This window comes from Rhinoraja longicauda, chromosome 2 (genome assembly GCF_053455715.1).
Source record: "Rhinoraja longicauda isolate Sanriku21f chromosome 2, sRhiLon1.1, whole genome shotgun sequence".
In the NCBI taxonomy this organism is placed as follows: Eukaryota; Metazoa; Chordata; class Chondrichthyes; order Rajiformes; family Arhynchobatidae; genus Rhinoraja; species Rhinoraja longicauda.
In genome coordinates, this window is record NC_135954.1 from 66,435,159 (window position 1) to 66,458,431 (window position 23,273).

Consider the following 23,273-nt stretch of genomic DNA (forward strand, 5'->3'; position numbering starts at 1 on the left):
CAGCTGCTAGGGCAGCGCCGCCATTTCCTGAGGTGTAGATCATGAAGATATTTAATATGAAACTAGACCAAGTGGACCCTTTGGTCCCAAACCTTTCCTGCATTGGTGCAGCACCCTCTCCTCCCCCCCTCCCCTCTCCTATTTTAAAGACAGGCAAGGTTTAGAGGGATACATCGGCCAAATGCGGGCAAATGGAGCTAGTGTAGATGGGGCATTTTGGTCGGCATGGTCACATTGGGCCGAAGGGGCTGTTTCCATGCTGTATGATTATGACACAGTGCCAACCCAAATACACAAAAAATACCAGGAAATGCCCAGTACCACAGCAAGATCAGTGGCTCCATTTTTAAAATCTTTCTCAAACTATCAAAATGGACCAGGAATTGGACTATCTACTGCACTGTATGCATACACAGACTGCTAAGTCACCACCCAGAGTTTAAATTTACAATCTAATGGGGAATTTCTAAAAATACAATCTCTTCACCGTTTTATGGGCTTCCTGAGAATGAGAGTGATGCTGTATGAGTGCAAGTCGCTCCTTTAATTTTCAATTATTTCACATCAAGTGGTTAATAGTTTGGGGATCTATGAAACCATAACCAGTACTTAACGAGACATTGCCACACATTCAATTATTCATTCTTGACCGTTAGATTTTATAGATACTGCGCGGCAACAGGCTCTTCAGTCCATTGAGTCCTCACCAACTAGTGAACACTCCGTACACTAACCTACAACACTGGGGACCATTTTACAACTTACCGAAGCCATTTAACACAAACTTGTCCATCTTTGGAGTGTGGGAGGGAACCGGAGCATCGAGAGAAAACCCACGCGGTCACAGGGAGAATGTACATACACCGTACAGACAGCACCCGTAGTCGGGTTTGAGCCTGGGTCACTGGACTTTAAGGCAGCAACTCTAATGTTGCACCACTGTGCTGCTCTAACATTTCTCAGCTTGCCACCTCAATCGTTCTCACATTTAAGTGAAACTTCATTTTGAAATTGTTTGATTCCTCATAATTTTGTGCAACGTTATTTATTTTCCCTCCTTTCCAGCTTCTGACAGCACTTGAGTTGTTGTCCCATCAAAGGTGAGTGATGGGAATCTCCACTCAACAATTCACTGACATTGGAATCATGCAGGGAATCAAAATTTCAAGTGTAGAAACTTTAGGATTGTGGAACGAGCAGTTTGTGGCAATCACCGAAACAATGTTTGCACAGCCTCTGGGAATACTGATGTAATGTGTCTAGGGCGGATGACTTAAATGATGCTTTCAAATCAAGATTCCCTCAGTTGCTGATGGATGTAATGCCACATTACTCGTTCCATTACTTGTTCATGTATTGGGTCAAGTAGTAGGTCAGATTTTGTGTCATTGTTCTGCAAATAAAAATGCTTTATTATTAAGGTTGCACTCAAATAATAGATGCCTGATCAGGAAGATTCCAGAAATAGCATACTTTTGTTTTAAGTTTTTTGTTTAAAAGTCGTGCCTGGTGTTGGACTTTATTCTGAAGTTGCATTGATCTGACAGTTTTCCATTGATAAATCCCAGCCCCGTGTTTCATGATTCATTACCAAAGATCATAGGAAAACATTGGAAGATATGTACGATTAGGCCATTCACCTCCTGTGCATACTCCACATTGTTTACTCCACTGCCATTTTCCATCCCTGTATCATACCCCTCTATTCCCTTAAATCTAAAAATCTATTAATTTCTGCCTTGAATACAATCACGAACCAGCCTTCATTGTCCTCCGGCGTGGCAAATTCCTAACAATTGTCAATTGAAGATATTTCTTCTCACCTCTGTCTTGATTTGCCATCTGCTTATTTTGAGACTAATCACTAGATCTAGACACCTCAGCTCGGGAACATCACTCCTGCTCTCTATCCTATGGAGATAGGACAAATTAATGTGGTAAATGTGTTTGTATCAAGGAGTATGACTTACATTTTTGCTACCAATTTTATTTTCAGTAAACATAACAGAAATTTGCTCAATGTTCTATCCATGCCAAAAAATATAATCAGGGAAATAGGGACAATAAATGAAATTTAAAATATTAATTTTATTGTAACATCTGAATTTATTTTGTTGTAAGACTTACAAACGACCAATTTTAAAATACATTTTATATATATGTCCACAAAGTGCCACTTAGTATTATTTATAGAATAATACAGCAAACATAAATAACAATTAAACTACGATTTCTTCAATTAAAAGCTGAAAGTTAGGGTTTATGACAGAAAAAACACTGACTGTTGGGAAAAGCTTGTTAAGTGAACATGTATTCCTTCCACATAAATGTATTGTTCTACATAAATATGGATCTCTAACGAGCTCTTGTCTAAAACTGAAATTAGTGAATGCAATGCAGTTTTGTTCTGTTTCATTCCATAAAAAAATAAGTAAAGTCAATGATGAAGCTTGGTAAAGGTGCCGGAAGGATATTTAAAGTACCAGCAGAAGGTTGTGAACAACTTAAAGCATTTGAAATGTTTACAATTTCAGTTATCTTAGATGAGACACAAAATTGGAATGACAAGCTGCAGTAAGATGTGATGTGGTTCATAGCTATTTTATACACAGAAGGAACTGGGAGCCTGCCCCATCATTTAAAGCAGACACTTAGCATCCCATCCACAAAGGTAAATATTGGTGCACCTTATACAAACCTCATCATGGTTACCAGTCTCGTCTACTCTGAAAGCACTTCTCAGACCCATGACCTCCACCGCCAAGAAGGACAAGGGCAGCAGGTGTATGCAAAGCCTGCATCTGTGCAAGTTCCCTTACACCATCCTGATAGAGGAAAATATCATCAATTCTTCATTACTGCTACATCTGAAACCTGGAACTCTTTACCCAACAGCATTGTGAGGGTAACTACATGAGAAAGATTGCTGGGGTTCAAGAAAGATGATTTACCCTCACTTTCTCAAGAGCAATAATGGATTGGCGATAAACGTTGTCCTTGCCACAATATGGAAATCTTCCAGGAAATGAAGGAATAGTCATTCTCAGGCCCTTATTTCTATAACATAGTATTTGTAGATGGGATACAGCCGAGGGATATCATTGCCTGGGATGATTGTCTTGCCACTCATAGTCCTTGATCTTACTTTTCAGGTTGGCATTCGATTACTGCTTTAGAATAAATCTTAGGTGAGTCTTAGGTATAAGATATACATGCATCTGAAAGGGATAAGATATACATGTACATGTATTTAGATGGATAACGGCTGATTGGGGATAGTCCGCATGGTTTTGTATGTGGGAAATCGTGTCTCACGAATCTTATTGAGGTCTTTGAAGATGTGTTCAAAAAAGTTGATGAGGGCAGAGCTATAGATGTATATATGGATTTCAACAAGGCATTTGGCAAGATTCCGCATGGTAGGCTGCTCTGGAAGGTTAGATCGCATGGGATCTAAGGAGAGATAACCGACAGGATAGAAAGTTGACACTAAATCAAACAGAGGCAGGTGGTTTTAGTGTAGATAGGGCACGTTGGTCAGTGTGGGCAAGTTGGGACGAAGGGGTGTATCCATGCTGTAAGACTCTCTTCCAACCTTTGAAGTGGGTACTGAAGAAAATTGTAAAAGCATGTTCTTTAGGATTTCTGAGATTACCAAAATCAGCACAGAACTGATGACTTGCCTTTATCATTGAATAAAGTGACAGACATTAAGTGTGAGTAAACAAACATTAAACTGAAGAAGGGTCCCTGCACGAGACATCACATATCCATGTTATCCAGCGATGCTGCCTGATCTGCTGAGTTACATCACTTTGTGGACTGTAAACTGAGTATATATTTCATGAAATGTATTAGAAAGTGCAACTATGTGATTTGAAATAAATGGCAGTTTAGTTGCTTTTATTGCAATAGTTTTACTTTGATTGTGTTGTGACAAATAAAGGGTCTTTTTGAATTTATCTTGGCACAGTTGTAAATGCAGTGAATATACACAGTAGTAATCTGTAGATAGCAGGCAATGGGTTACTTGAAGCATTTTGAAAATGTCATCTATTGAAATGAAACCCGTTACACAAAACCAAACCTGTTTATTGGTACCTTGAAAGATTGTGTAGAAAGCATTGATAAAGTCAGATGTCGCCAGTGTCAAAGATTGAGTTGATGGTTTAGCTACAAATATGTCAGTGATAACATAGTGCTGAAAAATTTAAGCAAGTCTAGGGAGTAATATTGTGAAATTAGAGCATGAGACTGACCCTGGGAGATTCATAAATATGTAATAAATCAAAGTGACCCAACAGAGATTAATAAAATGCAAGCAATTACCTCATTAAAACAATGAGGTACCAACATCCCCCACTATTGTTCTGTTTCAACGTGATTCGCAATACATGACACATCAAACAGTATTATTTCCACAGTGGTGTAGGTATGCAGTGCAATGGCATAATCTGGCGTTCTGTGGCAAGATATTGAAGCAGGACTGTTAACTGAACAATTATACAATACTTTTTTCTCCTTCTGTTGACTGTATGGTTGATGCCCATTGGTACCTTGCCCACTTGGCCATTACTCATGTCGAGGTTTAGATATTGAGCATAGGAGGTTATTTAACATGGTGGGCAAATTGAGTCATGGTTCAGAATAACCATGATTTAAATGAATGGTGGAGCAAATCTGAGGGATTACATTACCTCCTGTCTGACTTAGGTTCCATGCTGCTCTTCAAGATGAATGGTTAAGTAACTACACACTTGCTTGTCCATTTCACACTGGGGCCAATTCTGTGATGAGAGGAGGCATCAATATTTGCAACAAGTCCCATTATAAAGTCCCATTTAAAACCTTTGGAAATGAATAGATTATGGAATGATGTTGGCATGTTCTTCGCTGACATCAAATTTAGTGCTAATTGGAGGTTTCTTGATGGTAGGTGGTTGTAGAACTGAGGCATCTGTTAACCAGACAAAGGGCATGGGTCCCCACTAGATATGCACTATAATGGTCTCCTTCCAACAATGCCTCATTCTCAGATCTTCGATTTTTCTTTTTGTTTTTCTTTGCAAAAAGCACACGTTTACAATTTGTGCTCTTTACCTCTTTATTCCTTCACCTCTAATGCAAAACGTTCTCCTCTTTTTCTGTGTTACTGCAATTTTTCTCGTGGCTTTTGCAAAAATTAAAGTTGATGTAATACTGGCCAGAAGCTTGTTTTCTTACCATTGGGACCTGAGTAATCAGCATTTTGAGCAATTTGTCATTCACCACGGCCCTTGACTGGCTAACAGATGTATAAACTCTGTAACCATCCATCTCCAATGAACCTGTAGTCAGCCAAGCGCCATGTTCAGTTACCCCTCTAAAGAGCACTATTTTTATTGAAACATTATAATGAATTCAATTCATGTTTGTAAACTTCATTTTTGATATTCCAGTCACGCAATTGTCAGAGTGCAACTTGAATATTATAAATGTGAATAAGAAGACTGTTCATTAATATTCATGAATTAATATTCATCCTTTGTCTCTATTGTCAGTTTCAAGTTCTTTTTCCAGCCTATCAATAAATTAATGCAGATAACAGTGAGTTAGTGTTGTCTTGTCAGAGCGACTGTATGTTCATTACAGTGTTAAATTTAGGTCCTGTCAGATGGATTTAGAAGATGTCATGGTGCAAGTCTAAGAAAACAGACCAATATTCATTCCTCATAGAACACTAGCATAACTTCAAATGTTCCTTGGCTGCTTCTCAGTGCATGAATATTGATGTGTGCAAATTGACCGCTGTGTTTGCTTGCAGAATGATGATGAATACATTGCAAAAATAGTGCATTTCAACTGCATTGAGACAGTTTGATGACATGACAGGAGCTATATAAATGCATCTTTTTTTTCCTATTACAATCCAAGATGCAAAATGGGCTTATCAACAGAAACTGGAAATCCCCAGTTGCTGAAGCCTCAAGTGAAATATGTGACTCCTAAGTAAATTATATCACAACCTATACTTCCTTGTCCAGAATATGGAAACCCCAGACAAGGGCGGACTTCTTTTATGCCCTTCTATCATCAAATAGTCAAATCTTTGCAAAGGTTTACTAGATTTTAGTGCTGTGTAATAATTTATGATTTGGTCTTTTAATGTTATATTTAGGTGGATGTGTGACAAAAAAGCAATGCTGATTAAAAAGAATGAAAATTTGATTGGATTGAAAAGTCCATTTGGGAGTGATTTATTTTTATGTGTTTCCTGTGATTGTCCACAGGCTTTCCTGTTTAGCGAATGAAAATACTTTTTTTAACTCCTTATCACTTAGCCAGGCTGATAATTCATTCAAAGAAAACAAAGAGCAGAAAAGTAGTATGGACCATAAATTCTATAGATTCAAAAAAGGTGCTTTAGAAGAGGAATGAATATTGAATTCTCCAATTTCAAATAATGCCCATCTACTCCCATCCCCTTTCTCTTTACCCCACTTAAATGTACACATATCTTCTACCACCCCTGTAACCCTGTACTTTTCCCCTCCTCCAGAAATGCATTTGTGTTTTGGAGTTTGGCATTTGGGAAACCACGTGGTTAGAGAGCTGGGGACATCAATGAGATTGAGAGGTGGTTGGAAAAGAGAAGTAGAAAAGCTATTTAATGGTCCTATGGATCAAACGATAGTTGACCAGATAAGAACATGCTCCCTTTAACTAATGCAGAAGCTGGCCATTACCTCACTATTGTTCTTGTGTGAAGACCGTAAGTTATTTGTGATCCCAGAATGTGTGCTTGTATCTTGCTCAAATAACGTCAAAGCACTTCATGCATGCTGTCACTATGAACTTTTGAAAACTCCCAGGTATATATGTACGCTAAAAGCATGGTGGACCGGGATTAAATTAGAAGAAATGTAATTCACAGGCAAAATATGACCAATTGGTTTTAATGATCTGGTTTTAGATAAAATTCATGTGCAATGAATACAGAAACTCAAGGTGAAATTAAGACAATCACAAAGTCATTTTTTTTCTTATGATGGCACCGTTCTAAACAATGTCACCTTAGATTACTTTTGCTCTGAAATGTGGCAATTTTGTGATCTGCATTTTAATTGGGAAAATTAAATGGAAATGTAATTTCATAAATATGCATCGAGTTATAGACAGATGCACTGTGGAAACAGGCTTAATCATCAACTACCATTTACATTAATCTTACATTATTCCCATGTTTTATTATTCCCGCATTCTCGTCAACTTCCTTTGGATTCTACCATTGACCTACATGCGAGGGGTAATTTACTGTGGCCAATTAACCTACATTTCATTGAGATGTGGAAGGAAACCGGAGAGCCTGGAGAAAACCCACATGATAATTTGGGAAAATATGTGAATACAATACAGAGAGCACCCCAAGTTAGAATTGAAATTGGGTCTCTTGTGCAGAGCTTTGAGAGGCAGGAACAAATGTTGAAAGTACATGTTTCTCAGATTTCTAACCACTGATATTATTGGGCTCATGCTCAGACACCACCAAGATTGTGATTATTGGATTACTACTTTGCTTATCTCCAGGCTCTGCAGATGTACTTGCCCTTCTGTGGAATATCCATATCAAATGCCAAACTCTTTGCAGCATCTCGTAAGGAATATGACAGAAGCAGGGTATGTATTCTCGAGTAGTGTACGTTAATAGTCCAAAGTATAAAGTCAAATATGAAATAATTATGATCGAGAATTCGTATAAAGTGGGATCTCGATTCAGCTGCCAGTTGTACATTACTCCTCCATCCTCAGTACTGATGGAGTCAATGGATGTGAATAGTGGGAGGAATTTACAATGTGTCAGAAATGAAACTCTTGTTTTGCACACTTAAAATCAATATTATGTCATAAACATCAAAAGATAACTTTTTTGTCTCTCAAAATAATCAGAATTAAACATATTTTACTGGAACATTCAATTGGTTGTCATACAAACTAAATATGTATTCTATCTAAATTTGTACCATTTTTATTGAAATGACAAACAGCAAATACATTCTATTGTAAGTATCAACCGCACCTGTTGGTTGACACTTGATAAAGTTCATTCAAGTCTATTTTAATGTGTAGGGTAATTTCTGCAGGCAGTCCTATCTCATTCTCACCCTATAATTCCACATGTTTCACCAGGAGGTCCAAAAAACCCAACATTTTCATTTACCTTTGGGAAAGAATAAGGGAAGAAATGTTTCATTGCCTCTGTGATTTAAAAATGAAACATGCACATAAAATATTGAATTTGTACTAAAATCATTGCAGACAATAGTTCAATTTGATGCAAATTAACATAAGCGACACCAAAACCTGATAATTTATCATCTTATAATCCCCACCTATGTGGGCATAAAATTGATGGTGTGCTACATTGTCATCCTTCAGTTGAAGCCCCATTTGCTTTTCCTATTAATTGGAGTGAGCTTTTAAATTCCCTCAATGCCTTTCATGGAAGGATAGGAAGCTCCTTCAAAGTACTGGTTAATATTCATCAACTTCCCCTCAAAATCAGATATACATTGTTCATTGCATTTTCTGTGAGGAATTTTGGCACACGCTATCTGTATGTTGAGATTTCACTCAATGTACACTTTGTCAAGCACATACATAGAAGAAGAAAATAACTTTCTTTAAGAAAGTTAAGAATGCCACACTATTATTCCCTGCTAAGATCGAATGGGAATGCTGATGTTTGTCTTGTCCCAGCCACCCTGATCTCCAACATTACTGGGATGATTTTCAAGGCAAGAACATTTTTTTAACAAGACTGGAGTTTGTGATGTCTTATTGATTTAACATATCCTGGTCTCTATTAACTCTATTACTAATGGTTTCAGGCATTACTAAAGGTTGTCAATGACTTGTTTGAAGAACAAACAGAGCTGGAGAAGGTTGTCAGGAAAATCATGCAACGAGCTCTGACCCTACTTCAATGTGAACGATGTTCGGTCCTCTTGCTGGAAGACATTGAGTCTCCCGTAAGTGTTTTATTTGCTTTCTTTATTTCAACCTACAACTGGATAAAATTTTGTGGCCAGAACATGATCACTGGATAACACTTTTCAATGAAGCTTAGTTTAAAAAAAAATCATTTAACATTCTCCTTCTTTTGTAAGAACTCAAATCTAGCCCAGACTGATCAAAAGAAATCCTCTGTCCACTGCAATGCAAATATCCTACATATAAAACAAATTCATTCAGTTTTGATTCATTCACTAATGTTTGGCACACTATAGTTCTGAAAAAGTAGCAATAAAGCGTTTTCACTTTTGTGACATTAGTATAAAATTGCATGTTATTTGGGAAAGCTTGCTAGTCATTTTCACATGACTTAACATTGTAAATCTTGAATCGTGATCAGCCCTGTTGGTAACAGCCATATCCCCCAAAATGCTTTCTCTTTATCTTTATTCATAGTGGTAGCCATTTACTGTGATTTATGTTTTATAGCATGATGATGTCTTAAAATTCTTTTTGCATAAATATTTATCTGAATTTTTTTTTTTTAAGATTCTAGTGACTTAAAAATGATTTTCCTGCTTTTATACTTTAATCAAACAAAGCATTCAGGATAGTTGGATCTTCTTCAAATGATTTTCCAAGAGGAAGATTAGGCATTCGTGTTGAAAAAAAAAGTAGGTTGCAGATAATATGCATTTGAAACTCAGAAACTAAGAGGAGTACAGTTAAAGTTATATTCATTTTGGTTTAAAATAAACTCCCCATCGTAGTCTTTTTGTGAACATGTAGGAATAAATTATATACAAGGGTGCATATTATAGAAAAGTGACCTGAAATTTTAGATTTGTTTTCAGCCATTTCAGTCGTTTATTTATCTTTCTTGCAGTTAGTCTTAAAATTCAGGATGTTTATGTGTTTTATTTGCCCTCTATATCAATTATGAACTTTGAAAAAAAGTATGGATTACCTTTGTCTTTGTCTAGGAATAGATAAAAATGACGCCATGGGTCACCCTATTGAGATGTCTAGAGTTGGGCAATGTGGACCTGGGTCTGTTTTTAAATTTATTCTTGGGTTGTAAGAAAAACTGTGTTCATTTATTACCCTTTCCCAATTTCCCAATGTCGGAGACAGCTGATTTCCCCTTCTGATGACTATGCATCTTAATGGAGCTAGATAAATCACCAAGGATTTTCCCAACATATTCCAACACAGTTCCCACCCTGGTCATTTCTCATTCTTCCACTCCCAGCGGGCAGAAAATAAAAAAGCTTGAGAGCATCAAAAAGCACAAAAGTATCAGCAGACTCAGGAACAGCTTGCATTATGCAATATGCATAAAGACCTGATGTTCTCCAGATCTTACTGCTTTAGTCTTTCTTAATAGTACATATTTTGTAAGTAAGCATAGCTATCAAATTAACCTGGATGTGTAGCTACAGTGTAAATTTTAGGATGTAAGTTTTTTTTTTACACGGGGCTTTTAGTAGAAATTCTGTGTTAAATAGAATGTTTCCCTTTTAGTGTTTCTGTGGCAACACTGTTAAAATTTCCTGGGGATTAATCATTTCTGCCTTGTTTCCCAATCCACTTTGAATGCAACTAGATCTGTCAATATCAGGGTTTTCCTTGTCAAACTTGTTGATTGTGTCAAAATCTGGAATTAATTTTCCTACTTCCTAACAAGGGGTAGGCCATTTAGAACGGAGATGAGGAAAAACTTTTTCAGTCAGAGAGTTGTAAATCTGTGGAATTCACTTCCTCAGAAGGCAGTGGAGGCCAAGTCTCTGAATGCATTCAAGAGAGAACTAGATAGAGCTCTTAAGGATAGCGGAGTCAGGGGGTATGGGGAGAAGGCAGGAACGGGGTACTGATTGAGAATGATCAGCCACGATCACATTGAATGGTGGTGCTGACTCGAAGGGCCGAATGGCCTACTCCTGCACCTATTGTTTATTGTCTATTGTGTCTATATTGAAGGGTGCCTATCCTTATTGAAAGTGTCTGACTTTTACTTCAGTTTCATGGAAACTGTATAATTGATGGTGTGATTTCTATTCAAATTTTCGATGGGTGGATTGCACACAATGTTATTGTGGTATTGTGGGCAGAATAGTGGGTGATCGCCCAGCATGGTTGGTAATAAACACAGGGCTTTCTTCTTTAATCCCCCCCCCCCCCCCCTCCCTTAACTTAATTCTGCTGGTTGTAATGAAATATTTCAATGAATGCCCCAACACTGACTGCCTTCAGTCAGGGGCACCTTCAAAAACATTTCTAATTGCCTCAAGGCAACAATGACCCAAATTAAATAGAGGGCCCTGTGACTTTAAAACATTTTAGATTCGCTTACTTTTGTTTCTACTTACAGCCTGGGTCATTAATTATATCACCTAGGTTTTACATCACCTTTTAATGTTCTTGTAAACATTTGCTTCAGTTTATTCTTCATAAATCATGTCATCGTATCTTATTTGTTTTTATTTTTAGTATTTAATCAACGATTAGAGCCATTCAAGATAATTTATGCCTTCTCTCCCTACTGTCCACCAAAAGTTGCCTCAGATGCTTTACAATATGGATTCTCACTTTCCCTGTGCTTTCTTTCTGCCTCTAGGTGCCAGGTCTTTTCAGAGCCATGGAAGTGATTTATAAACCAGCATCTTTGTTCCTGACCCCAGCAAATTGAATTCATCCAAATAAACTAAATGATCCAGATTTTTTTGGGTAAAAATCCTCATGTCACGTGTATTTGGGTTTATGAATTTGGCACAGAATGGTAACTGATACCAAAATGAATGAATGACTTTCAAATGGAATTCACTGATCCTTGTCCTGTTTGGTAGAACTTCAGAGTGAGAAGCTCAACTTCAGTGAGCTAAAATGTCACTGTGTTCACAGCTCTTTTCCTTTGTTGGACAGGTGGTAAAGTTTGCAAAGACCTTTGATCTGATGTCTCCGCTATGTTGTATGGAGAGTGATATCAGGTGAGTAGCATAACTGATTTTAGATTTGCATGTTGGGTTTTTACTTTTATCTTCACTGCACTTGTGAGAAGCTAGTTGGAGAAAAAATCCTTAATTAATTTATATGGACAATATAATCTAATATTAGCCCAGATACTGAAAGTAATACTCTTGTTATGAATGTAACATATACTTTTGAAGTGTATACTAACGATGCAGTTGGGTTCATTATAATCACACAATACATTGAAAATAATGGCCTGAGAGAGGGTGGCTTCGTCTTGTGGTATTGAAGTCAATATTCCATATTCATATGCTTCCAGGTGGGTTCTGGACCTAACACGTTACAAATCTACAATGAGACTTTACGCACAGATTCTAACTTTCAACATATTCCCTCTTCAAACCAAAATGGCATTGTCTGTTTTTTTTCAATACCCCACTTGGGACATGCTGAGTGGCAATTGCTGATACCTCTTTCAGTCAGTTCCGTCATTGGATTCCATGTAAAGTCCTGAGAAATCTACTTCTCAGGACAATCATTTAAGAGGGCACTCCTGGCCTGGAAATTATGAGGAATTAAATTGTATTTTATTTAATTCTTTTGTTCTTTTAATTTTTTTAATAATTTCTTGATGTTTTTAATTAATTTTACTTTAAGAAGTTATTTTAAAAGGTTATTTACATTAATAATGATAGTTTTAAAAATATAAGTTAAGGTTAGAGATGTTTAAAAATTGTAAAGTAAGTATCCCCAGAGGTTTAGCCTTTACATTTATGGTTCGTGAGAAAAGCAATGTTGCAACTGCATTTAAAAGGCATTGGGACAGGTACATGGATAGGAATCATTTGGAGGGATTTGGGACAAAATGCATGCAGGTCGGCCGCCTTGGTCGGCATGGGCAAGTTGGGCCATAGGGCCTGTTTCGTGCTTCATGACTCTGTGACTCGAACTACTCAGAGCCAATATGTCGATCAAAAGTAATGCTCTAGGTGGCATATGCGTCTACTTCATAACATAGGCAAGAACCAAATTAGACATCTAGTTTGGTGTTGGACACAATCCACAGATTCAGAATTCAGATCAATTAGTGTAACAAAAAGTAATGTTTCAAGGAAAAAAATAACAATTGAATCTCAAATGTGTCTGAATGGTTTGCAGTGCCTCCATATTTTAACTGCTAACTAGCTCATCAAGAGGGTGCATTCACAAAGCCAAATGGTATTGGATTGTAACTACCTTAGTAGTACATTACATGTCCAGTGATTAAACTAGCTTATGTCCTCATACTACAGTACTTTCAACTTTCCTTTCCCAATGATAGTAATTGGTAAACCTGAATGTCCTTCCTCAAAAATATGGACATTTCCTAAGTGTTGAACAGGTAGGAATTAAGCTAACAAGCAAATTCCTACAGTAAAGAAATGATAAAGAGCTCACAATGCTTTGAACTAACTGAGCTTTTAAAGGGCATCAATAATACCGGTGCCCAAGAAGAGGAAGGTGATGTGCCTCAATGACTACTGACTAGTGGCACTAACGCCAATCATGATGAAGTGCTTTGAGAGGTTGGTTATGGTACATATAGTTCATATAGTTATGGTCCTACCTCAACAAGAACCTGGACCCACTACAATTTGCCTACCACCACAACAGATCAACGGGGGATGCAATCTCACTGGCTCTCCACTGTGCATGACGACTTAGACAATAAAAACACATATATCAGGCTAGACACAATGCTGGAGTAAATCAGCGGGACAGGCAGCATCTCTGGAGTGAAAGAATGGGTTGAAGAATAATTGATCAGTCAGTTGAAGGGTCTCGACCCAAAACGTCACCCATTCCTTCTCTCCAGAGATGCTGCCTTTCCTGCTGAGTTACTCCAGCATTTTGTGTCTATCTTCGATTTAAACCAGCATCTGCCATTCCTTCCTACACATATGTCAAGCTGTTGTTCAAAGACTAGAGCTCGGCATTTCACATCATCAGTGTCAAACTAGTTACAACTAGGAGTTTGTACGTTCTCCCCGTGACCTGCGTGGGTTTACTCCGAGATCTTCGGTTTCCTCCCACACTCCAAAGACGTACAGGTATGTAGGTTAATTGGCTGGGTAAATGTTAAAAAAAAAAAATTGTCCCTAGTGGGTGTAGGATAGTGTTAATGTACGGGGATCACTGGGCGGCACGGACTTGGAGGGCCGAAAAGGCCTGTTTCCGGCTGTATATATATGATATGATATGATATGATAACTGGGTCTCTGTGCATTCATTTATAACTGGATTCTTGACTTCCTCATCAATTGAACACAATTTGGTACAAATTGGCAACAACACTTCCTCCTTGATAAGCATCAGCACAGGGGCACCACAAGGCCACGTACTCAGCCCCCTACTTTACTTCGTTTTTTTAGTTTAGTTTAGAGATACAGCGCTGAAACAGGCCCTTCGGCCCACCAGATCTATGCCGACCAGCGATCCCCACACACTAACACTATCCTACACACACTAGGGACAATTTTTACATTTATACCAAGCCAATTTACCTACATACCTTTACGTCTTTTGAGTGTGGGAGGAAACTGAAGATCTTGGAGAAAACCCATGAGGTGACAGGGAGAAGGTACAAACTCCGTACAGACAGCACCCATAGTCGGGATCGAACCTGGGTCTCTGGCGCTGTAAGGCAGCAACTCCACCGCTGTGTCACCGTGCTGCCCTTATACCCATGACTGTGTAGCCAGACACAGTTCCAACTCCATTTAGAAATTTGCTAATGATACCACTGTTGTTGGATGAATTAAGGATATTGATGTGTCAAAGTATAGGAGGGAGATCGTTCATTGGATTAAATGGTTGCAGAACAACAACCTTGCTCTCAACATCAGTAACACTAAGGAACTGATTGTTGACTTTGGAAGTGGAAGGCTGAAGATCCACAAACCTGTCTTAATCAATGGGTTGGTGCTGGAAAGAGTCAACAACTTCAGGTTCCTGGAAGTACATATCTCTGATGCTCTATCCTGGACTGAACACATGATGGAATCATAAAGCCCATCAGTGCCTCTACTTCCTTAGAAGATTGAGGAGATTCATTAAGTCGACCATACTCGCTTGAACTTCTACAGGTCTATGGTAGAAAGCATAATGACTCGTTGCATCATGGTCTGATTTGGCAACTTGAATGCCCAGGAGCAAAGGAGATTACACGAAGTGGTGAACACTGCCTTGTCCATCATAGTTACTGACCTCACCACTATTAAAGATATCTATAAGAGGCGCTGTCTCAAAAAGGTAGCCAGCATCATCAAGGACCCACATCACCCTGGCAACATTTTCATTTCACTCCTGGCATCAGGAAATTGGTGTAGGAGTCTGATAACTGTAACATCCAGGTTCAGGAACAGCTTCATTCCAGTACCACCTGGCTATTGAACACTACGAACTCCAATTAAACTCTGAATTACAAACTGCCTCGGTTGCACTAGGGATTTTGGGCTATCTTTTGTTTTTGCACTATATTGGTTTCTTTATTTTTGTTCATTGGGTGTGTTATCTATTGAGTATTGTATTTACAAATCTATTTTGCTGCTGCTGCAGGTAATACTTTCATTGTTTGGTTTCAGGATATATAATAATAAAACGCTCTTGACTCTTACGCTAGATGTCATAAATTATCATTTGATCAAAATTCATCAGCACCTATGGAGGGATAAAAGAAGTTGTCATTCCAGACCGAGGCTTCCAATTTTTATTCTGATCTGTAGGAATTTAAAAACATTAGAAATTGAAGTTGAAATATGCCTTGCAGCTCTTCAAGGCTGCTCCATTAATCAACAAGATCATGGCTGTTCTTCTATCTCAACACATTCCCACTCAAAGCCCTATGGATCCCCAGTTTATCCTAAATAACAAAGACCTATCAATCTTCCATGTGTTCCAACTGAAACAACTTTATAGTTCCAGAACTTCTGTTTTTGTTTCAGATTTCCAGCTGTGTTTTCTTCTTTATTGGCAATATGTTAATGTTTTTTTAAGGCATAATCATTTTAATGCGAAGATCTCCCATTATGTTGCCTTTAATGGCTGAAACACTGCAATATGAATGCGCAGGTTTCAGATGTATGCTTCTGTCTTTGGCCTGGAAGTGGCTTTATTTTTTAATCTTTATCAGTTTTGCTCAAATAACTAAATATAATTGCAAAATAAATTTGTGAGAGATCTGAATCCATTTCAAATTGAATGCTGTCCCATTATTTTCTCAAACTTAGAAACTGCATTTAAACAGATTACCAGTTCTTGGATCCTGTCACTTGCAGATTTTACAAAAATAATTAAATATTTATTTTCTAAAGAGGATGCGCCAGCTTTAAGATTCTAATAGATTTCAAGGCATTAATGGGCTGCTTATGAGATTCCTTTTTAATCCAGATGAAATCCTAATTTTGATATGAACTAAATCCTTGTCAAAGCTAGCATGGAGAAATTATCCTGCTCCGGTTGGTTGGTAAACAACAGCATCGCAGAGCTGGTCGCATCAACAGGCCTTCCAGTGAATATCAGTGATGCCTATCAGGACCCTCGATTTGACACTGAGGTAAGAAAATCATTTATATGGTTGAGCAACAAAAATCCCACATTCATTCACAACTAAAACTCTACTATGGGCTTTCTAGTTTGCATTACATTGTTTCTTCCATTATTTCTCCAGCCCAAAAGCAGTTTTCATCTAGATCAGTCGACACCTATCCCATCCTCGACTATTGTTGCATGTAAAGCAAAAATAACATAACATTCTCACCATGTGAAAAGTAGGATGGTTAATCTGCTTTTACCTGTATTAGCTGATGGAGGAAGTGTTAGTTGGACTCTGGCTATGTGGACACACCTTTCTTCTTTAAAGACTTCCCAGCGTTTCCTATTGGTGTCTCCCTGAACCTTTGGACATTGTCTTGTTGTCTTTATTGTCCCTTTTTCATCTTCGCTGTTGCAACATTGTCTTAGTACTGCACTGGATCTCATTTATATTATAAACACAAACCCTCAACTGATGGATCCTTAGCCAAGACCATGATCAATGCACCAATGTGGCATGTTTCTGGTGGTTCCAAACCACTGACACAAGCTTATAAACCGGCAAGAAGTGAGAAGTGTACTTGGAGAAAGAACTAGTGCAGTTGTGGGAAATAAAAAGATAAACATTCTAAAGTAGCATGGATTTATATACAATATTATTAAGGCACTGAAATTGAGCTGTATTTAATTTTGCAGTGCTTATTCTAAAATGTTTTGGATCACAGTATTCTTTAAGGGCTGCAAAGGAATATTGTCTGAGAAAATCTGAAATTTGTATTACTGTAAACTCTGATATATGATTTACTGCTGTGCTTAAATTGGTCACATCTTTTTGGGTTTTCAGTTTTATAAGAAAAATGTCTTCAAAACTTCGCTCATTTTGTATAAACCAGAGTCTGGGACTGCCAAGAAGACACACCAATGCCTTTACTTCCTTGGGAAACTAAGGACATTCAGAATGTCTCTAACAACTCTTACAAACTTCTGCAGATGCACCATAGTAAGCATACTGTTGGGTTACATCACAGTTTGGTTTGAGAACAGCTCTGCTAAAGACCGCAAGAAATTGCAGAGTAGTAAATGTAGCCCAGTCCATCATACGGACCAGACATTACACCATTTACTTCATCTACACCACACCGTCTCAGAAAAATAGCTAAGATAATCAAAGACTTGTCCCTTTACATTCAGAGTTTACATTGTTGCTGGGGATTTCAATCAAGCATGCTTAAAGACAGTGCTTCCTAAATTCGTACAATACGTACAGTGTTCCACCAGGGGGAAAAACACACTGGACCACATCTACTCCAACTTAAAGCATGCATATAGAGCAGTACCTCTCCCACATCTGGGCCTGTCAGACCATCTCTCACTGCTTCTCATCCCAGCATACACTCCCCTCAGGAGGAAAACCAAGCCGAACATAAAGATCATAAAAACTTGGCCTGAGGGAGCACTCTCTCAGCTGCAGGACTGCTTTGCACATACAGCATGGAATATATTTGAACAACAGGACTTACAGGAATACACGGAAACTGTACTGTTCTACATAAAGAACTGCACCGATAATGTCACTGTTGGAAAACGCATCCGGGTTAATCCCAACCAAAAACCCTGGATGACTAGTGAAGTACAGTCACTCCTGAGAACCCGCAACTCTGCCTTCAGGTCAGGCGACAGGGCCCAGTACAGCATAGCAAGAGCAGACCCGAGGAGAGGCATCAAAGCTGCAAAGGAGGCCTACAAGAAAAAAGCGGAGGACCATCTCACACACAATAACCAACGGCAGGTGTGGCAAGGATTATAGCAAATCACCAACTACAAAGGCAACACACCTGTGACTGTCTGTGCTGACGCCCCGCTGGCAGAGGAACTGAACCATTTCTTTGCTCGTTCTGAGGCAAAGAGGCCCCACACAGTCACGCTGCCCCCATCGACCTCCAGCCCCCTCTCGCTCACTCTCCAGGAACACCAAGTGAGGCGTGTGCTCAAGTCGGTGAACCCAAGGAAAGCCGCTGGACCTGATGGTGTACTCGGCAAAGTACTTAAAGCTTGTGCTGGCCAGCTATCAGGGGTCTTCACCAAGATCTTCAATCTTTCCCTGACACAAGCCACCATACCAACTTGTCTGAAGTCGGCTACCATTATCCCTGTCCCTAAGAAGCCAGCCATAAACAGTCTCAATGACTACAGTCCAATCGCACTAACATCAGTAATCATGAAATGTTTTGAAAGACTAATTTCACAGCACATCAAAGCCAGCCTCCCTCCAAACTTTGACCCTCATCAGTTTGCTTATAGAGCAAACAGATCGACGGAGGACACCATCGCCACAGCCCTCCACACTGCACTGAGCCATCTGGAATTCCCGGGGAGCTATGTAAGGATTATTTTTATTGACTATAGCTCAGCTTTCAATACGATCATCCCTGACATAATAGTTGACAAGCCGTCGGACTTAGACATCCCCCCTCTCACCTGCGCCTGGATAAAGGACTTTCTCACTAACCACCCGCAAACAGTCAAAATGGGCCCCCACTGCTCCTCCACCCTCACACTCAGCACTAGCTCGCCACAGGGCTGTGTGCTGAGTCCACTCCTCTATGCTCTGTACTCTTATGACTGCACTCCCATCCACTCCACAAACTCCATTATTAAATTCGCGGATGACACCACTGTGGTCGGACTCGTATCAGGAGGAGACAAGGCAGCGTACAGATGAGGTCCTGAAGCTGTCAGAGTGGTGTTCTGCGAACAACCTGCCACTCAATACCAGCAAAACAAAGGAAATGGTCATCGACTACAGGAGGCACAGACCGGACCCTGCCCCGCTCTACATCAACAGGGACTGTGTCGAGAGGGTTTCCACCTTCAAATTCTTGGGAACGCACATCGCGGACGACCTCTCCTGGTCTGCCAACACTTCAGCAGTGGTAAAAAAGGCCCAGCAGCGATTGCACTTCCTGAGAGTGCTAAGGAAGAACAGTCTAGAGGAGAAGCTGCTGGTGGCCTTCTACCACTCCACCATCGAGAGTGTGCTGGCATATTGCATCACAGTGTGGTATGCCGGCTGCTCAGCAGCAGACAGGAGAGCTCTGCAGATTCATCAAAACTGCTCAGAAAATCATCGGCTGCCCCCTGCCTTGCCTGGAAGACATCTCCAGCGCTCGGTGCCTCTGCAGAGCCAGGAAAACAATCAAAGACCCCTCCCATCCTGGACAGTTCCTGTTCAACCTCCTGCCCTCTGGTAGGCGGTACAGGTGCATCAAAAGCCGGACAAACAGACTCAAGAGCAATTTCTTTCCCTGGGTCATCAGAACTCGAAATTCCTCAATAATTCACACAACATGAGAAATGCTGTCATCCATTCCGCTATAAAAACGGAGCACTCAGCAAATTTTTTTTTTTTCATTTCTTTTAAAGTATTTATTACATTGTAAAGTGCAATATTCTCCCAAGAGCAACATTCTACCTAGGTCTGATAAATATATATTCATTTACTACTTTAAGCATTTAAATGACGTATTGGATGTATTTTTTACTTGTTTTAACTTGGTTTGGTTGCACTGATTAATAATAATAATAATAATGCATTACATTTATATAGCGCTTTTCATACACTCAAAGACGCTTTACAGGGATTTATAGAACATAGAGAAGTGAATAAATAGATAAATAAGTAAACGAACAGAGAAAGGAGACAGAAGGTGATTAGGAGTAGCTCTCCTAATTTTGTTGTATCTATAAGTACAATGACAATAAAGGCTTATTATTATTATTATTCCCGATCGTTCCTCCTCCCCGCTTCCGTCGGGCAAAAGGTACAGAAACTGTAAAGTGTGCACCGCCAGGCTCGGGAACAACTTAGACAATAGACAATAGACAATAGGTGCAGGAGGAGGCCATTCGGCCCCTCGAGCCAGCACCGCCATTCAATGTGATCATGGCTGATCATTCTCTATCCTTAAGAGCTCTATCCAGCTCTCTCTTGAATGCATTCAGAGAATTGGCCTCCACTGCCTTCTGAGGCAGAGAATTCCACAGATTCACAACTCTCTGACTGAAAAAGTTTTTCCTCATCTCCATTCTAAATGGCCTACCCCTTATTCTTAAACTGTGGCCCCTGGTTCTGGACTCCCCCAACATTGGGAACATGTTTCCTGCCTCTAACGTATCCAACCCCTTAATAATCTTATACGTTTCTTTCCCTCTATTATCAGGTTCTGGAATGGTTCTTCCATAAGCTAGGGTACTGTCCAATTCACCCCTACCCTATTGCGCACATTGTACTTTGTATCTGGAACTATTACGCTGCAATGCTGCAAAGTATATTCAGCATCTTGCACTTTGCTCTATCTATTGTACTTGAGGTTTGCTTGATTACATTTATATCTAGTATTATCTGATCTGATTGGGTAGCATGCAAAAACAAAACTTTTTACTGTGCCTCTGTAAACATGGCAATATAATAAACCTAAACCTAAGGAATCTGAGAAAAAACCTGAGCCCTAAACCTTCGCTGCAGAGGTCATGGGAGTGTATATGTAGGGAATTATGGACAGAAGGATTGTAAAGGGGAGAATATCAAGGTGAGAAATAGGTGGCTCTGATGTGGGTTTGAGAAAGTGAGAGGAAAGGGAGAGAGGGAGGAGAAGGATGGAGAGTGAGAGGGAGGAGGGAGGGTGGGGGAGAGGGTGAATAGATAGAGATGGTATATGATAGAGAAAAAGGGAAAGAGAGAGAGATAGTGACTGACCAGCACGCATACCTGTATCCTCCTCCCTCCCTTTGCCGCTTCCTCTTGAAGCTTTTAAAAGTGAGAGCAGGAGTACAGATCTTCATATTCTTATTAGAGTGAAAGGCTAGGCTGGCAGCAGTAGGAAACCCTGGCAAGGTATATGACAAGCGATATTGATATTTCTGACACTGTTCAGAAAAAAAGAGGCATGCATTAAGCACAGGGAGCTGGGATTAAATGAATCCCTTGAGGTGTATCGGGGATGCACAATTATACCTAAGAAAGAAATCAAGCAAAAAGGGGGTGTGAGATTACTTTGGCAGAGAAGATTACGGAGAATCCAGAGAGATTTCACGGCGAGCCGCAGAGTAGCGAGGCCTGAGCCCCCACGGGTCAGAGCACGCATCTGACGGAGCACGTGGCTGAGGCCCGGGTTGGTGCCAGGGAGGCGTCCGGAGAGGACCTGGCAGCGACTGTGGAGAGGTTGCTGCGGCAGTCGATGAGGGCACCGACCGACGACGGATGAGGACGGACCACGTGGAGTGAGGATGCCGCTGCCGAGGGAAGGAACAAAAGAGGACCTGGCATGGGGGGGACCGCTTTGGGGGAGGGGGAAGAATAATGGACAATGGAGGACGTGGGGGGGGGGCATAAGAGGGGGGAGGGGGAGAACGAAGGGGGATCTAGTGAGGATACTGAATATACTTTGTAACTTTGGCAGCGCCCTAATGTGGTGACTATTTGTAGAATTTCATTGTGACTTTTCACATGTGACAATAAAGCATTCCTTCATTCGTTCATTTATTCATTCGTTCATTCATTCATCCATTCATCCATTCATTCAGATTTTATGTATATTATAGGAAAAAGTATATAGAGAGAGAATAAGGCCCCTCAAAGACCAAAGTGAACATCTATGTGTGGAGCTGCAGGAGATGGGCAAAGTCCTCAGTGAGGTTATCAATGGTTACAGCAGGGTCTTGATCAACTGGGTAAATACGCTAAGGAATGGCAAATGGAGTTTAATTCAGATAAGTGCAAGGTTTTGCATTTAGGGAAGTCAAAGTAGGGTTGGACATTCACAGTGAACAATGGGGTCCCGGGGAGTGCGATGAAGGCGGCTTTTGGTACACTGGCCTTTATCAGCCGTTAAGTATACAAGTTGGAATGTAATACTGCAGTTGTATTAGAGTGTGAGGCCTCACATCACCTCGGGTGCACCAAGGAACAGGTGTATAAGTTGCCCCAACGTCCATTGCATCCTCTTTTCGAATCTTTCATCATTTACACTGGACTATGTGGTATCCGGAGGTCATTGCTTTTGTACAATTAAAACTATCATGTTTTACCTCTTAAGTGAAAGACTGACAACTCTGTTAAATTAATGTTTGGACTGAATTAGTCTATCTTTGATAGGCATTAAATGTAATATACAAAATGTCAATTTTGAACTACATTTAAAGTTTGCATATATCTTTAAAAAACTCAGATCTCAACATTTCTGGAATGTTTAATACTTAAAATCACATTACAAAATAAAGAGATAAGGGAAAAGCTGCTCTGTCTTGGTGTGTTTTTAATCCAAAAAAGTGCAAGAGATGAAATTTCATGGATGTGTGAGCAGAGTGAAATGTTCATCCCTAATTAAATTTGCCTGTAAATGCCACTAAATGAATTGGGCAAGACTGGCACTAGTTAAAATTAATTGTTGGAAGTTCATCCATTCAATTCAGGAATCTATTCATTAGATGGGAACTGTCACAGTAAAACACTTACAGGTTATATAAAATAGTTCAAGAGAAAATCTGACTAATTATCTTGCCTTCTGTCATTGTGAAATGGTTCTTTTTTAATTCTTTCATTTTTTATTTGTTACAAACTAGATTAGCAGGATGTTTAAGGAGTGTTGCATAACAATCTGCAAGATTAATGCATTTTATTAATCCATGTGTCGATGGCCAATACCTCTTATTCGTGGGTCTCGGGAGAAAATATGACAATC

The 23,273-nt window shown here is 39.6% G+C and overlaps 1 protein-coding gene across 1 annotated transcript in view; it reads left to right on the plus strand.

Annotated features, from left to right (window-relative positions):
* The window catches only part of pde11al (phosphodiesterase 11a, like), a 211,372-nt gene that overhangs the window by 70,597 nt on the left and 117,502 nt on the right, over positions 1–23,273 (plus strand). Inside the window, exons 3-6 of the mRNA XM_078428263.1 lie at positions 7,567–7,656; positions 8,868–9,008; positions 11,914–11,978; positions 16,435–16,555. Coding sequence (XP_078284389.1) covers positions 7,567–7,656; positions 8,868–9,008; positions 11,914–11,978; positions 16,435–16,555 — 417 coding nt within the window. The remainder of the gene's footprint in view (positions 1–7,566; positions 7,657–8,867; positions 9,009–11,913; positions 11,979–16,434; positions 16,556–23,273) is intronic.